Raw genomic sequence first — 17369 nt, 5'->3', positions numbered from 1 at the left:
ACATGATGGACTACATGTTGGCCCTTCCTGAGTTCCCAAGGAAGCACTTACAGCAGAAGCTCTGGTCAGCAAATGAAGGATGTTTCTCTAAGTAAAAATAACATGAGAGCAAAAGGTGAAACCTCTCCTAGAAGGTAGGAGTTACAGGCTCAAGGAAATTCAGAGTAGGAAGAAGCCACAGTAACAAAAGTGGCAGAAATGGCAGAGACTTTTAAAAGGTGGGGTTGGGGGGTTAATAGATGAGCTTTAGAATCAGCCAGGATGAGAGAGTGTCAAAGGATCAGAACAGGAGATAGAAAAGTATGCAAAACCGTTAACTTTTCCTTGAAAAATTTATTATTTTGATAACTGAATGGGCACCCTGCTTACAAGGGAAAAAATAAAGGATATGTACCTTCACTAGTGTTATGTTTTCCATACATTTAAAGTGGAAGTTAAATATTGTCCCTCGTCTACTCCAAACATTTCAATGGTTCCCATTATCAGTGGTCAGCTGACATCTCTATGAGGTATTTCTTTACCTCTCCATTTAATACTGAAATATCCTTCCCCAATATCACTATGCCAGCACTATCCCCATCCTCCTCTATTTTTCTCTAATGAATCTGTCAGTTTTTCATTTATAAAGGTTTGACTGTCTTTCTGTCCCTATACCAGAATTATTAACTCCACAATAGGAGGATTTTTCTGTTTTGCTCACTACTGTTTTTCTCAGACCTTAGTGCAAAGCATACTATGAGGACTCAATAAACATTTGCCGAGTAAAATTTTAAGAATGGATTACCGAGAATACAAGCGTCCAAAAAAAATGGAATGGAAAATTAATAAGTTTTAAATACTTGAATATATACTCTAATTGGAACAGCAGTTCCATGAGAACAGGTATTTTTACCTCTTTTGCTGAATGTAAGAATGGTTAAAGTAGAATGTTCAATATAATGTACCTAATACAGCAGTGTGGTTGTCTATAAGCCTTTCTTTTAACACCATGGTAACAAATACAAGATACCTTGTCTGTGTATTTCAGTTCTAAATGGGTGGTCAGGGAGACTTCACCCCTAGGGGGAGCTCAAAGTACATCTTCCTTTACTTCACTGAGTGGGTCAGGGTTGCTTCCCAGTAAGTAGTAAAAAGATCAAATGTCTTTCATCTACAGGAGAGGTCTTGAATCTTTTGTCATTCCCATCTGAATTTACTCTCCTCTCTCCTACACCAGGTGCCCGAAAAAAAAAAAAATCTTCTGCCTCCTAGCTGGGGAAAGCTATTATGAGAAAGAAAATCAAGGTACAGACTAGGGAAAAAGTGGCATGGGATAGACAGCTTGCTTCAAGTCTGGCAAAGAAGAATCGTTTTTTACCAAGGAAAGTTCTAGGAATCCACAAGGGTGGTAGCAGGCTCTTTTCTAGCAAATGTGGAATATGAATTCCAGCTAGGAACTGCTTGGGAATACAGTTAAAAATTAATTATATGAGTTTTCTTTATCAGCCAGTAATAACAGGATCTTAAACACTGTCACGTTAGCAACCATTAAAAACTTATAAGCAATAAATAACCAATAAGCTGTATTTAGCAAGAGCATAATGGTCTATTTTAAGTGTAAACAAAATGTGAAGTAGTAAACTGTTTTTTACCTGGAATGATCCAAGAATATCCTTTAAGGGCTCTTCATAAAACTCGTCTCTTCCAAAGAACAGCAGCAACTCAAAGAAACTCCTAGAAAGAGTAAGTGAATAACTTTCATTGCTTTGAGTTTTGCTCCAATTAAAAGATTATCAACTAGTAACAGTTATCTAATATCAAATATTTGACTTAAAATTTTTTGGTTTAAAAAAATTGTACTGATCACCAGAATTCATATTATGTTTTCTGTAAGATTTTAAAAGAAGTGCCTTCAAGGAAAATACAAAGAAATATACTTCAGTTTTAGAACTATAGAATGAAACAATTATATTACTCATGCCTACTAATGACCACAATGCAATACAATTTAATGGCATACAAGGTCACAGCAATGATAGAGCTATATATGGAAGGATGATCTAAAATGAACCCAAAGTCCGGCTTCACCGTAATATAATAGGACTCCAGAGAAAATCCGAAATCTCGTTTTTTTCAGGGTGATATGAGTTGTATAAAATTAACACAAAAACATAAGTTAGAGAATCACCATAAAACTCTTGGCCAACATTTCTATTATAGCATATACTAACAACTATATCTAATAAATGACACATGGTTCCTCACACTAAGCTTACCTTGATTATCCCACTCATAACAGGATTGCTCAAATTCTGTAGTTCCTCATTTTTAAATAAATCATTTGGAAATACTGTTACTAAATATGTGCTCTTAATAATTTATGATTCATAAAAGAACATGAATGATTTCCTAATCATGAGCATGGAAAATTATAAAATTATTTATTGTTTAGCAATCCTAAAGTAGTACAAGTGACAAATCCCTCTAAATCTTAGATCTTAATTCATCTAGCAGAATCCTCAAGTGTAACTACCTGAAGTTGTTTTTTTAATAAATGGTTTTTGCTTTTAATCAAAACAAATCACTAATAGACTAAAATTATAAAATATAACTATGAGAATATATATGCTTTTAAAATTATATAAAAGACCTAAATATTACACAGTTACACACTTACAGGACAATCACCATACTCCATAACCTGACATTTTTATAAATTTGACTACTACAAATTTTAAAATATCAACGGACCAAAAAACTTAAAACCAGTCCAAAGCAAACTGATAACACGGAGAAAGATTATTTGATGATTTCCTTAATTTAAATGCTTCTACAAGTTAGGTTAAAAAAATAAAAAGTCAATAACCTAGTAGAAAACTGCAAGAGAATATTTCACAGAAAATAAATGCAAGTGGGTTTTTTTTTTTTCAAATAGAAAAACATGCTCTTATTCATTGTCAGGCCAAAATTATAAAGATGAAATACCATTTCTCCTCTCATATTTATGAAAATAAAAGAGATGATGTATTCTATGGTGGCTTTGGTGTATAGAAACAGGACTTGATAATCTTGTTGAAGGGAATGTAAATGTTCCTATACTCATCACAATTTAAAAGGTACACATACCATTTGACCTAGCAGTTCTACTTATAGAAATTTCATCCTCGAAATATACATATATAAGCTCAAAGACATAAACAACAATATACATTACAAATGGTTTATAGTAGCAAAAAACTGGAAATATTCTGGAAATATCTACCATAGGGTACTAGGTAAATTAAATATATCCATACAATGAAATATAATACAGATATTAATGGAACATTAGTGAGAATATAGCTACATCTATATGAATAAAAAAATTCCAAGATATATTGTTAAGCAAAGACACAGAGATATATATTCATTACATTATCTTTGTGTAAATGGGAATGGAGGTGAGGGGTCAAGGGGTAGAGGGAACATATACAGCAATACATAAAGTTTGTACATTGTCAGACTATCTAGCAGGATATCCAGCAAAGCAACTGACTCTGCAAAGGGCAAATAAGAACTAAGGGTCAGAAATGAAAGGCAGAGTTATTTTTTGTTACTAATCCTTTTGTAATTTTTCATTTTACTATTAATAAGTATAAAACAGTCCAACAAAAAGTACCTCTGGAATCTTCTCTATTCCTAGTAACAAAGCACTAATTCACATCTATCTCATCTTTAAACATCTAATGGACCTCCACTCTAGACATTCCATACTTACTCAAAATCCATGTTCAACACAGCAGTTATTATGTTCCTAAAACAGAAATGAACCCACTACTCACCAACTTTACAAACTGCTGTTTGGACTGTACCATCTAAAGCACAGATGGTAGTGTGCATGCCCCACTACCAGTTATCTAAATAACATGGTCCAACTCCATGATGATGATATTAAAGAGAGAAAAACCACATGCAAAGTAACAGTAAATAAAGGCAAAACACATCAAACCTTTTCCTTAGAGGAAGTTTTAAGGAAGACAGCAAGTATTTATGAAGTAAGAAAAGGCTGAAATTACTATAAGAAAGTGAAATATATGTAGAATTAGAAACCTCTTGTTTCCAACCTGTTGTATTTCCTATTGACTGTATAAATAATCAACTAAATGTTTAGAGATCAACTTGTGTAGCCCTCCTTATGGAAGAAAACTCTGTAGGGTGCAGACTGAATGAGTCCAAAATAGTATAAAGTAGAAGCCCATAAGAAGTAACAGCCTACAGCAAGGCTAGTAAACTACTGCTCACAGGCCAAATCTGGCCCGAGGAAGGCCAGTTTTTGTACAGTACATGAGATATGAATGGTTAGCCATATTTAAATTTTTTTAAGTCAAAAGAATAGTATTTCATGGTGGGTGAAAATTACATGAAATACAATGATCAGTGCCAATATATAAGGTATTATTGGAACACAGTCATATCCATTTATTTACATATTGACTATAGCTGCTTTCATACCACAGTGGTAGAGTTGACCAGTGACAACACAGACCTATTGTAGGCAGAGAGCCTATAATATTTAGTATCTGGTCCTTTACAGACCCATGGTCTAGGTGTTTAGGTTTGAATCTCAGCTCCACTACTTAATTGATGAGTATCCCTGGGCAAGTTACTTAATATCTCAATGCTTCAGTTTCTTTATTTATAAAACACAAGTAATAATATTAGTAACCACCTCTTGAAAAGCACTTGGCATAATTCCTGGCACTTAGTGCTATAGGTATTTGCTGATTAATAACATAGTACAACCATTATTTATTAACATGTCACCCTCCAGATTTTCTTCAACAATCTATAAGGAAACACAAGATCTTCAGAGGTTTGTTCTGCTCAGCTATACATGTCAGTTTTGTTGAAATGTAACAGACTAATTATTTTTAAACTATAAAGATTTTTTAAAAATATCTGATTAAACTCATCAAAAGATTTCTTTCCAAAAATTTATTATTGTATCATATTTATCAGTTTTTCATGTTGAATATGTTTAATATGTTTCTACAATAAATGTGTTTAATACATTTTTACCATGTTTTAATATGTTAATAGTTTATACATTTATAAAAAATTTGAGTCCAAATTATAAGTTATGTACAGTTCATTTACCTAAATTGAAATAATTATCCAGGATATTCCCAAACAAAATGATTTACAGTTCCTCCTTGAATAACATGGATTTAAACTGTGCAGGTCTACTTATAAACAAACTCAGACTTGTGCTAACCCTGAGACAGCAAGATTAACCCCTCTTCTTCCTCTTCCTCAGCAAATTCAACATGAAAACAAGGATGAAGACCTTTATAATGATCCTCTTCCACTTAATGAAGAATGAATATATTTTCTTTTCTTTATAGTTTTCTTAGTAACACTTATTCTCTAGCTTCCTTTATTATAAGAATTCAGTGTATTATACATATAACATACAACATGTGTGTGCACCAATGCTCTATATTATTGGTGAGGCTCCCTACCAACAGCAGGCTATTAGTACTTAAATTCTAGGGGAGTCAAAAGTTGTATGTGAATATGACTGCATGGGGGAGGGTGGTCAGCACCCCAACCCCTGCACTGTTCAAGGGTCAACTGTATATACAGACAAACATAATTTGTAGTAGGACAAATACATGCTAAATGATATGTGTTTTGAATTTTTAAAAAATCTATGATACATAATCATACTTACTTGCTTTTCATCAATCAGTATCTTCCTATTTGCTATGCAAGCAAATAACTAGAGTACTACTAAAGTCCCTATTTATGAAACAGACTGATTTTGTCATTTGGATGCTAGGAATTCAGACTATATTTTCCTATATACAGTTATGCATCACTTACTGAAAGGGATACATTCGAGAAATGCATCCTTAGGCAACTGTGTCATTGTGCAAACATCAGAGTGTGCTTATACAAACCTAGCTGGTATAGCCTACTATACATCTAAGCTATATGATATACAGCCTATTGCTCTTAGGCTACAAACTTGTTCAGCACATTTGTATACTGAATGTTATATGCAGCTGTAACACAATGGTTAAGTATTTGTATATCTAAACACAGAAAAGGTACAGTAAAAGTACGCTATTATAATCTTATGGGACCACTGTCATATATGTGGTCAGTCATTGACCAAAACGTCATTCTGTGACATATGACTGTATTACAAACGGTAATAAGGTACCAGGCTTCCCTAAAACACACAGACAGACATAGAGTGTTTGAGAGTGATAACCAGAATTATTATTCTTTTTTGGATTTCTGTAGCATATTAGTAATTTTTACACTAAAATAAAAGAAAGATTTGTGCATTTATCTACCATAGGAAAATTCCACTAAATATGATACTTAACTATCCAAATAAAAGAAATCCACTTAACCAATTTAAGTAAAGGAAAATTAGGTCTACTCTACGTGAGACAAACAATAAATATAATAAACTTTTACCCACATTTTATTTAAACCACTCAACTTTTAACAACTTTTCTATATATACTAACTGAAGCTTTGTTATCTCACAGAAATTTCTATTCAGTCCTACTTAACAGTAACAAAGAGCATTTGATTGTGGGTAACGTTGACATACTCAACTATTCCAATGCACTTCATCTTCAAAATACTTTCTTCAGTAACATCTTTACCGAGGGAGGAAAAAGTTAACATTTTGTTCACACACACACACACACACACACACAAGTGCCCACCAATCCACAGGGGATATTACCAGACCCCTTCGCTTCCACTGGATGGCTTAAACCATGGATAGTACCTAACCCAATTTTCATCAATTTGAACATGTTTCTGTTCATATCTCCCACTCACAAATGTAACGCCTTTTCCATCTTAACTAAGCACCTTAACATACACTGTGTGGCTTTAAATTTTGCAGTTTGAGGTGGGACAACAAAACTAGCATGAATTTCTTTGTCCCTCACAATTTCAGAGATAGGAAATTTGTTCTCACTGTGAGATGTTAGCAACCTCAGCATACAATTTTTTTTTCTGAAGTTGAGAACTTTCACCTTTTCAATTGAAGCACTTGATAGCTTCTCTTTGGCATATATGAATTACCGGCATCACTACTCTTGGCTTTGGGGCCATTATTAAGTAAAATAAGGGTTACTTAAACACAAACACTGTGATACTCATGATAGTTGATCTGATAACCTAGAGGGCTACGAAAAGACTAATGGGCAGGTAGCGTATACAGTGTAGATACACTAAAGAAAGGGATAATTCACATCCTAGTTGGGACGGTGTGAGATTTCATCATGCTACTCAGAATGGCCTGTAATTTTAAAATGTATTATTTCTGGAATATTCTATTTAACATTTTTGGACCATAGTTGACTATGGATAACAAACCGCAGAAAGTGAATCCACAGATGAGGGGAGACTACTGTACAGACAAAACTAAAGAAACTGTACATTGTATTTTCCATAGTATGAGTCACTAGGTACCTTTGATGATTCTCCCTCTGAAAGCAATTAAAATGAGCTTGCCTTGGCTAAAAATTCAAATAGCTACACCAGTATATTCTTCCCCACATTTCTAGACTGGAAGGAAAACTGCCAGTGTGGACTTGGAGCTAAGTAGAAAAAAAAAAAAAAAACAAAAACTACTTTGAAAATCTTCTCTTGTAGGTTGTGACCTGAATTCATATACCTACATGGTCAAAATATTCTCAAGCGAAGAATTTAGTTAATATTGGTCCCAAGCTAGTAATATCTCCAGGCACCTGACAAAAACAAATGCAAATTCTTTCAATCAGGGCTTCAATTACCACAGATAAATTTATTCTAGACAATACAAACTCACAATATAAACAAAAATAATCATGATAACAACAATAAAAACCACAACATACAAGGAAACACAGCACTATGAACAAGGCCAAAAGAACATTAGTCACAGAGACTTTATTAAAATCATAGAGAATACAAAATAAGAGTATTATATAGTTTAAGAAATGATGACATTGAAAATATAAAGAACAAGGTAAAATTATCAGTAGTCAAAATGCTTCCAGAAATAATAAAATCATTGAAATTAAAAGTCAGTAGGCAGATTTTATGGACGATTAGATACACCTGAAGAAAAAATTGATACACTGAAAAAATTATCCAGAGTACCTACCGAAAGAAAAAGAAATGGAAAACACAAGAAGCAAGAATTAAGGAACACAGAGGTGGAGTACACATGTTTAATCATAGTTCTAAAAGGGAAATAAGAAATGTGGCTAAGACATTAACTGGACAAGAATTTTTCACAACTGATGAAAAATCTGAATCCATAGATTCAGGAGAGCCCAGAAAATGTGAACAGAGGTAAATAAAATAATTATACATCTAGCTAATCATAATAAACTATAAAATACCAATAAAGAGCAGTGGATAAACAGAGGAAGATATAGATTGTTTACAAAAACATGGGAAATTAAATTGGAAAGAAAGGTCTAAGATGCTAATCAGTAAATATATAGGCTAAAGAATTTTGGCAATTTGAAGTACTAATAAAAATAATCTCATCTGGGCTTCAAAAATAGAGCAAAAACACATGACATCAACAACATATAAGCATTCATTCAGCATTAGTGTTCCAATGTCATTTTACCGGAGGAACATAAAGTATATAAAGTGTGTACCTCAATAAGTTAAGAGCTAAATTCCCCTTAACTAATTTACACATTTACATACAGTAAAAGTATCTTCAAGTTTTTCTGGGGGTAGACAATTTCATTACAACATTGAGTATCTAGGAAACATGAAACAACAGGAGAAATGAAAAGGGACTAGCCAATATTACATTTTGTAAAGCCTCCATAATTAAATCAGCATTGTGTTGGCTCACGAACAGACAAATAGGCTAATGAAACAAAATAGAAAATCCAAAAAGAGACCATAATTGTATGTGAAAATTTAGTATATGATAAAAACAGCATCTCATCTCAAATCAGGGAAAAATTCACTTCTTCATACTGGACAGCCAAATGTTAAAAATTATACAGCACAAATATCAGAAAAAAAATCCTTATATAACTTGGTTACTGAGAAATGTTTCTTAGATATGATAAGAAACTCAGAAGCAATAGGGGAACATTAATATATTTTAATTACATTTTAAAAATCTACATGGCTTAAAAAAGCATTAAACAGATTAATATCACATGCAAAGCAAAAGATAAATGAAAAAAAGGGCCGAGCCCAGAGGCTCACACCTATAATCCCAGCACTCTGGGATTGAGGTGTGAGGCCGAGGCGGGCAGATCAATTGAGTTCAGGAGTTTGAGACCAGCCTGGCCAACATGATGAAACCTTGTCTCTACAAAAAATACAATTAGCTGGGGGTAGCTGCACACATGTGTAATCTCAGCTACTCCTGAGGCTGAGGCAGGAGAATTGCTTGAATCCAGGAGGTGGAGGCTGCAGTGAGCCAAGATCACACCACTGCAATCCAACCTGGGAGACAGAGTGAGACTCTGTCTTCCAAAAAAAAAAAGATAAATGAAAAAATATACATTTTTAACTTACACCACAGGAAGAACTTAATATGTCTATAACAATAATGAGAAGAAAAAGTCCAACTAATTTATAGGAAATAGGATTGACATATACTCAGATAGCTCATGGAAAAGCAAACACAAATGGTCTTCAAGAACATCCTAGCCCATTTGTGCAGCTGTAACAGAACACCTGAGACTGAGTAATTTATAATGAAGAGAAACTTACCTGACTCCCAGTTCTGGCAGCTCATCAGAGCACCAACAGGTTTGGTGTCTGGTGAGGCCCTTCTCTTCCGAGAAGATGGTACGGTGAATGCTACATCCTCTGGAGAGGAGAAGACTAGATCATTACATGGCAGAAGGTGGAAGGGCCAAGCGGCAAAAAGGGGCCAAACTCACCCTTTTATAACAGCATTAATACCACCTATGAGGGGGCAGGCCCTCATGGCCTAATCACCTCTCAAAGGTCCCACCTCTTAATGCTGTTACAATTCCAATTAAATTGCAACATGAGTTTTGGGGGGATAAAGCATACCAAAGGATGTGAAAAAAAAGATATTCAAACTTCAGTCACAATAAGAAAAATACATATTAAAAATACACCAAGATGCCATTTCTCATTATTAGTTCAGTCAAAAAAAAAATCAAAAGATTGACAGAATAAATTGTGACGAGGTCAGAGGTATACAAGGCCAGATTTTGTGGGTAGTAATGCAAAATGGTACAAGCGCTATGGAAGGAACACTGGGCATATTTAGCAACATTACAATTTAGGAACCTACCCCCAAAATCTGGCAAAAATTCAAAAAGAGGTATCCAAAAGAATATTAACTGTAGCACTATTTATAACAGGAAAAGAATGTAAACGACCCAAATTGACTAAACTATGCTACATCAACACAATAGAATTCATAGAATCCACAGAATACTACAAATTGTAAAAAATGAATTTGGAATAGTCTGTATCACTGTGGAGTGATCTCCAAGATATAATACTAAGTAAAAAAAGCAGGGTGGAAAAATGTATGTATCTGTTTATCTAAAAAAGGGCATGGGGGCATGGATATGTTATCTGTTAGCTGGACCTTGCTTTTCTGTCAACCGAATTCCTGTCTTTAATAGGCACAGACCATTTGAATGTTATGTAATTTATGTTTGTTTTCTGAAATTGAGTCTTGCTCTCTTGCTCAGGCTGGAGTGCAGTGGTATGGCTCAGCTCACTGCTACCTCCACCTCCTGGGTTCAAGCAATTCTTGTGCCTCAGTCTCCCGAGTAGCTGGGATTACAGGCGTGTACCAACACACCCGGCTAATTTTTGGTATTTTTAGTAGAGACAGGGTTTCACAATGTTGGCCAGGCTGGTCTTGAACTTCTGGCCTAAAGTAATCTGCCCGCCTTGGCCTTCCAGAGTGCTGGGATTATAGGCGTGAGCCACCGTGCCTGGCTAAATTTTATGTAATTTTTGATATGCTTAGATTAAAACCTATCATCTTTTTTTTTTTCTTTTTTTTTTTTTTGAGACAGAGTCTTGCTCTGTCACCCAGGCTGGAGTGCAGTGGCTGGATCTCCGCTCACTGCAAGCTCCACCTCCCAGGTTTACGCCATTCTCCTGCCTCAGCCTCCCGAGTAGCTGGGACTACAGGCGCCCACCACCTCGCCCGGCTAGTTTTTTGTATTTTTTAGTAGAGACGGGGTTTCACCGGGTTAGCCAGGATGGTCTCGATCTCCTGACCTTGTGATCCGCCCGTCTCGGCCTCCCAAAGTGCTGGGATTACAGGCTTGAGCCACCGCGCCCGGCCAAAACCTATCATCTTAATAGCTTCCTTTGTTCTGTTTATTCATTGTTCTGTTTGACCTCTTCTTTCACCTTCTTTGGGATTGAGCAATTTTAAGATTCCATTTAGTGTCCACTTTGGCTTAACACATCCACCTGTTTTTAGCGGTTACTCCAGAGTTTACAAATATGTATGTCTTTAAAAATCCCAGCCTAATCTCAAATAATATTATGGTGCTTTAGGTATAATAACCTATGTGCTATTTTTGTCATTCATTTGATTTTAAATATGCTACAGACCAATAATATTTCATTATAATTTTTGCTTTATTCCTGGCATCTGGAATATATGGCCTATAGGCTGCCTGCCAGTTTCTATAAAAATTGTGTTGAAACACAACCCTATCGATTCATTTATGTAGTGTTTATGGCTGCTTTCTTGCTACAAGAGCAAAGTTGAGTTTACAAACAGAGACACTAGGGTCCATGAGTCTAAAATAGCCCTTTTAAAAACTGTTTTGTCAACCCCTGCTTTAGACCATCAGTTACATTTTACAGTGTTGAAAAATCAGAAAAATTTAATTTGATATTTATCTTCAGTTTTTATTTACCATTTTCAGCTCTATTTCCTTAGATACATCCAAATTTCTGTCTAGCATCTGGTGCTGCTTATGGAACTCCCTTTAACGTTTTTTGTAGTTCAGGCCTGCCAGAAATGAATTACCTCAGTTTTTGATTAGATACATCTCTCTAGATACATCTCTCTCTTTTACTTTAGAAATATATTTTCTCAAACTGAAAGTCTGGCCAGGTGTGATGGCTCATGCCTGTAATCCCAGCAGAGGCTGAGGCGGGTGGATTGCCTAAGGTCAGGAGTTTGAGACCAGCCTGGCCAACATGACAAAACCCCGTCTCTACTAAAAATATAAAAATTAGCCAGACATAGTGGCGGGCGCCTGTAATCCCAGCTACTTGGGAGACTGAGGCAGGAGAATGGTTTGAACCTGAGAGGCAGAGGTTGCAGTGAGCCAAGATGGCACCAATGCACTCTACCCTGGGAGACAGAGCAAGACTCTATCTCAAAAAAAAAAAAAAAAAAGTTAATACTTCTTTTTTCTTTCATCACTTTAAAGTTGTCACCTCATTGTGTTTTGGCTTGCAATTTCTGAAGAGATGTCTGCTACACATTATCTTCACTCTTCTTTAGATAATGTCTTTTTTTTCTCTTGTTACCTTGACCTACTTGTGTTCTAGTTTCTGTAGTTGGATCCTTTTCATTATTTTAAGAAAATTCATGCTATTATTTTGTCAATATTTATTCTGCCTCATTTTATCTTCTTCTGAGATTCTAGTAGACAGTTTTAGATTTTCCTAAATTCTTAGACACTCTGTTCTGTTTCTCCTTGCCTTTTAGTTTGGGTATTTCTATGAATCTACATTCAAGGTTCATTCTTTCTTTAGCTGCATTAGGTCTGCTAAGGAATCTGAAGGTCTTAGCCATTCTTCATCTGTTACTGTGTGTATTTCCAGAATTTCCATTTGAATCTTCCCTAACGTTTCCATCTCTGTGCCGAAATTTCCAGTCTGCTCAAATGTATTCTGTCTTTTCCACAATAGCCTTTATATCTGGATCTGGCTTTACTGATTGCTTTATCTCTTAATAGTGGTTCTTTTTTTTTTTTTTTTAATGTGTCTATAATTTCTGGTTTTTGAAAGCTGGGCTTCATTATATAAGGCCATTATCCTAAGTGAATTAACGCATGAGCAGAAAACCAAATAACACATGTTCTCACTTATAAGTGGGAGCTAAACATTTTGTACTCATAGACATGAAGATGGCACAACAGACACTGGAGACTACTAGTGGGGCAGGGGGTAAGATTTAAAAAATAACTAATGGTTACTATGTTTACCACCTGGGTTATGGGATCATTCATATCCCAAACCTCAGCAGTATACCCATACAACAAACTGGCACACATACTTCCGGAATGTAAACTAAAAGTTGAAATTACTATTTAAAAAAAGAAAAAAAAAAAGACAGTAGAGGTTGAGGTAAACAGCATTTATGCCTAGAAAGAAGCATGTCTTTTCTTCTGCTAGGGCTTTATTGTGGAGCATATAAGTAAAACCAATCAGAAGTTAAACTGAGTATGGGTTTTGTTGTTGCTATCATGACATTCAGTGCACCGCTGGCTTCAAATTCTTGCACTATTATATTGGGTTTAGAGTAGAGACTGAATTGCCAGATATTATTTCAGGATTTGGCCCATGGGCCATAGTTTGTGAACCCCAGTGGTAGAGAAAAGATTAACCATGTTAGGTAAATAAATGGAAGAAACAAAAGAACTTCATCAAGCTTTTGCACATAAAAAACATAATGTCTGAAATGAAGAATACATTGTATGGTATTAACAGCAAATTTGACATTATAGAAGATAATATATAATGGGAAAACAAAGGTATAGCAATAGAAAACTATTTAAAATAAAAGAGAAAGACAAAAAACAATTAGAGCTATTAATGAGCTGCACGACAGCTGTTGTTCCCCTTCAGGTAGCATCCCTGAAGAAAACATAATAGTGGTTTCTGAAAAAAGTTCTTTGAGGAAATTTCCAAAAGCTGACAAAAAATATAAGCCCACAGATCCAAGAAGCTTAAAATCAAGAAACATGAAGAAAATGACACAAAACACATTACAACCAAATTTCTTAAAACCAGCAATAAACTTCAAAAGACACCAATAAGAAAATGAAAAGACAAGATATACAGTGGGATAAATCACAAATCATGTATCTGATAAAGAGTGTATATCCAGAATACATAAAGAATTCTTAGAGCTCAGTAAGATGACAAATAATACAATTTAAAAATGGGCAAAAAAATTGATAGATTTTGTCAAAGAAAATGTAAATAGCAAAGCACACAAAAAGATGCTTACCAATGACAGCGCTGAGGAAATGCAAATTAAAACTAAAATGAGATTCTACTGTGCAACCATTAGAATGGTTTTTATGAAAAAGATAAAAACGTTATTAGTGAAGATGTAAAGAAACAGCTACCTCGATAGGAAATTGGTTAGAATTGTAATCGTACAGTCACTTTGGATATAGAGTAGCAGTTTTACAACATGCTAAACATAAACTAATCATACATCTGACAATTCTATGCCTAGGTATCTACCTAAAAGAAATGAAAAGATGTGGCCACATTAAAACACATACACACATGTTCATAGCCCAAAACTGGAAGTAATTTGAGCAGCCATCAATTCCTGAATGCACAAATAAAATGTAATATATCCATATACTGGAATCTATGCAGCAAAAAAAGGAATGAGCTACTGATAAATGCTATAACATAGGTAAACCTCAAGAACATTATTCTAAGCGAAAAATAGTCATTTAAAAGACTATTTTACATGACTATTTCACAAAACTATTTTTCAATATTTTCACTTGCTCTAAGTGAAAGTATCCAAAAGACTACATATTGTATGATATCATTTATATGAAATGTCTAGAAATCACAACTCTATAGAGACAGAAAGCAGAGCAGGAGTTGCCTTGGACTGGGTAGGCACTGGGGACTGACGGCAAATGTGCATGAGGGAGCTTTCTGGGGAGATAAAAATGAAAAACTGGATTGTGGTAATGGTTGCGTAACTCTATAAAACTTACCAAAAAATCACTGAATTATAAACTGACAATGGGTGAATTATATGGAATTTATACTGTTTAATAAAGCTTTACATAAAAAAAAGATAACTAGCAGTGGGAAAATATACCTGAAACAAGATTGACAATATACTGGTAACTGTTGAAGCTGGGTGATAGTTGCTTCTACTACTTTTACTTTCAAGTATATTTGAAAATTGTCATAATAAAGTTTTTTTTTCATTATACTTCAAGTTCTAGGGTGCATGTGCACAACATGCAGGTTTGTTACATATGTATACATGTGCCATGTTGGTGTGCTGCACCCATTAACTTGTCATTTACACTAGGTATATCTCCTAATGCTGTCCCTCCCTGCTTTCCCCACCCCACCCCAGCAACCGCTGTGTGATATTCCCCACCCTGTGTCCAAGTGTTCTCATTGTTCAATTCCCACCTATGAGTGAGAACATGCGGTGTTTGGTTTTCTCTCCTTGCGATAATTTGTTCAGAATGATGGTTTCCAGCTTTATCTATGTCCCTAGAAAGGACATGAACTCATCCTTTTTTATGGCTGCATAGTATTCCATGGTGTATATGTGCCACATTTTCTTAATCCAGTCTATCATTGATGGACATTTGGTTTGGTTCCAAGTCTTTGCTATTGTGAATAGTGCCACAATAAACATACATGTGCATGTGTCTTTATAGCAGCATGATTTATAATCCTTTGGGTATATACCCAGTAATGGGATGGCTGGGTCAAATGGTATTTCTAATTCTAGATCCTTGAGGAATCACCACACTGTTCATATCCTTACTCACTTTCTGATGAGGTTGATTTTTTCTTGTAAATTTGTTTAAGTTCTTTGTTGATTCTGGATATTAGCCCTTTGTCAGATGGGTAGATTGTAAAAATTTTCTCCCATTCTGTAGGTTGCCTGTTCACTCTGATGGTAGTTTCTTTTGCTGTGCAGAAGCTCTTTAGTTTAATTAGATGGCTTTTGTTGCCATTGCTTTTGGTGTTTTAGTCATGAAGTCCTTGCCCATGCTTATGACCTGAATGGTATTGCCTACGTTTTCTTCTAGGGTTTTTATGGTTTTAAGTCTAACATTTAAGTGTTTGATCCATCTTGAATTAATTTTTGTATAAGGTGTAAGGAAGGGATCCAATTTCAGCTTTCTACATATGACTAGCCAGTTTTCCTAGCACCATTTATTAAATAGGGAAACCTTTCCCCATTTCTGATTTTTGTCAGGCTTGTCAAAATCAGATGGTTGTAGATGTGTGGTATTATTTCTGAGGGCTCTGTTCTGTTCCACTGCTCTGTATCTCTGTTTTGGTACCAGTACCATGATGTTTTGGTTACTGTAGCCTTGTAGTATAGTTTGAAGTCAGGTAGTGTGATGCCTCCAGCTTTGTTCTTTTGGCTTAGGATTGTCTTGGCAATGAGGGCTGTTTTTTGGTTCCATATGAACTTTAAAGTAGTTTTTTCCAATTCTGTGAAGAAAGTCATTGGTAGCTTAATGGGGATGGCACTGAATCTATAAATTACCTTGGGAAGTATGGCCATTTTCATGATATTGATTCTTCCTCTCCATGAGCATGGAATGTTTTTCCATTTGTTTGTGTCCTCTTTTATTTCATTGAGCAGTGGTTTGTAGTTTTTCTTGAAGAGGTCCTTCACATCCCTTGTAAGTTGGATTCCTAGGTATTTTATTCTCTTTGAAGCAATTGTGAATGGGAGTTCACTCATGATTTGGCTCTCTGTTTGTCTGTTACTGGTGTATAGGAATGCTTGTGATTTTTGTACATTGATTTTGTATCCTGAGACTTTGATGAAGTTGCTTATCAGCTTAAGAAGATTTGGGGCTGAGATGATGGGGTTTTCTAAATATACAATCATGTCATCTGCAAACAGGGACAATTTGACTTCTTCTTTTCCTAATTGAATACACTTTCTTTCTTTCTCCGGCCTGATTGCCCTGGCCAGATCTTCCAACACTATGATGAATAGGAGCGGTGAGAGAGGGTATCCCTGTCTTGTGCCAGTTTTCAAAGGGAATGCTTCCAGTCTTTGCCCATTCAGTATGATAATGGCTGTGGGTTTGTGATAAATAGCTCTTAGTATTTTGAGACAGGTTCCATCAATACCTAGTTTATTGAGAGTTTTTAGCATGAAAGGCTGTTGAATTTTGTAAAAAGGCCTTTTCTGCATCTATTGAGATAATCATGTGGTTTTTGTCTTTGGTTCTGTTTATATGATGGATTACGTTTATTGATTTGCTTATGGTGAATGAGCCTCGCATCTCAGGGATAAAGCCAACTTGATCGTGGTGGATAAGCTTTTTGATGTGCTGCTGGATTCGGTTTGCCGGTATTTTATTGAGGATTTTTGCATCAGTGTTCATCAGGGATATTGGTTTATAATT

General features: G+C 35.2%; 2 protein-coding genes across 4 annotated transcripts in view; one reads left to right on the top strand and one right to left on the bottom strand.

Moving 5' to 3' along the window:
- Positions 1 to 17369, top strand: part of CGGBP1 (CGG triplet repeat binding protein 1) — a 96236-nt gene that overhangs the window by 32189 nt on the left and 46678 nt on the right. The window lies entirely within an intron of this gene.
- Positions 1 to 17369, bottom strand: part of LOC105501644 (zinc finger protein Rlf) — a 78454-nt gene that overhangs the window by 21693 nt on the left and 39392 nt on the right. The window contains exon 3 of the mRNA XM_011927658.1: positions 1632 to 1713. Within this exon, the coding sequence (XP_011783048.1) occupies positions 1632 to 1713 (82 nt within the window). The remainder of the gene's footprint in view (positions 1 to 1631; positions 1714 to 17369) is intronic.

This window comes from Colobus angolensis, unplaced genomic scaffold (assembly GCF_000951035.1).
Source record: "Colobus angolensis palliatus isolate OR3802 unplaced genomic scaffold, Cang.pa_1.0 Scaffold73, whole genome shotgun sequence".
NCBI lineage: Eukaryota > Metazoa > Chordata > Mammalia > Primates > Cercopithecidae > Colobus > Colobus angolensis.
The sequence above is the reverse complement of the archived record's forward strand: the minus strand, read 5'-3'. Positions and strand labels throughout refer to the sequence as shown.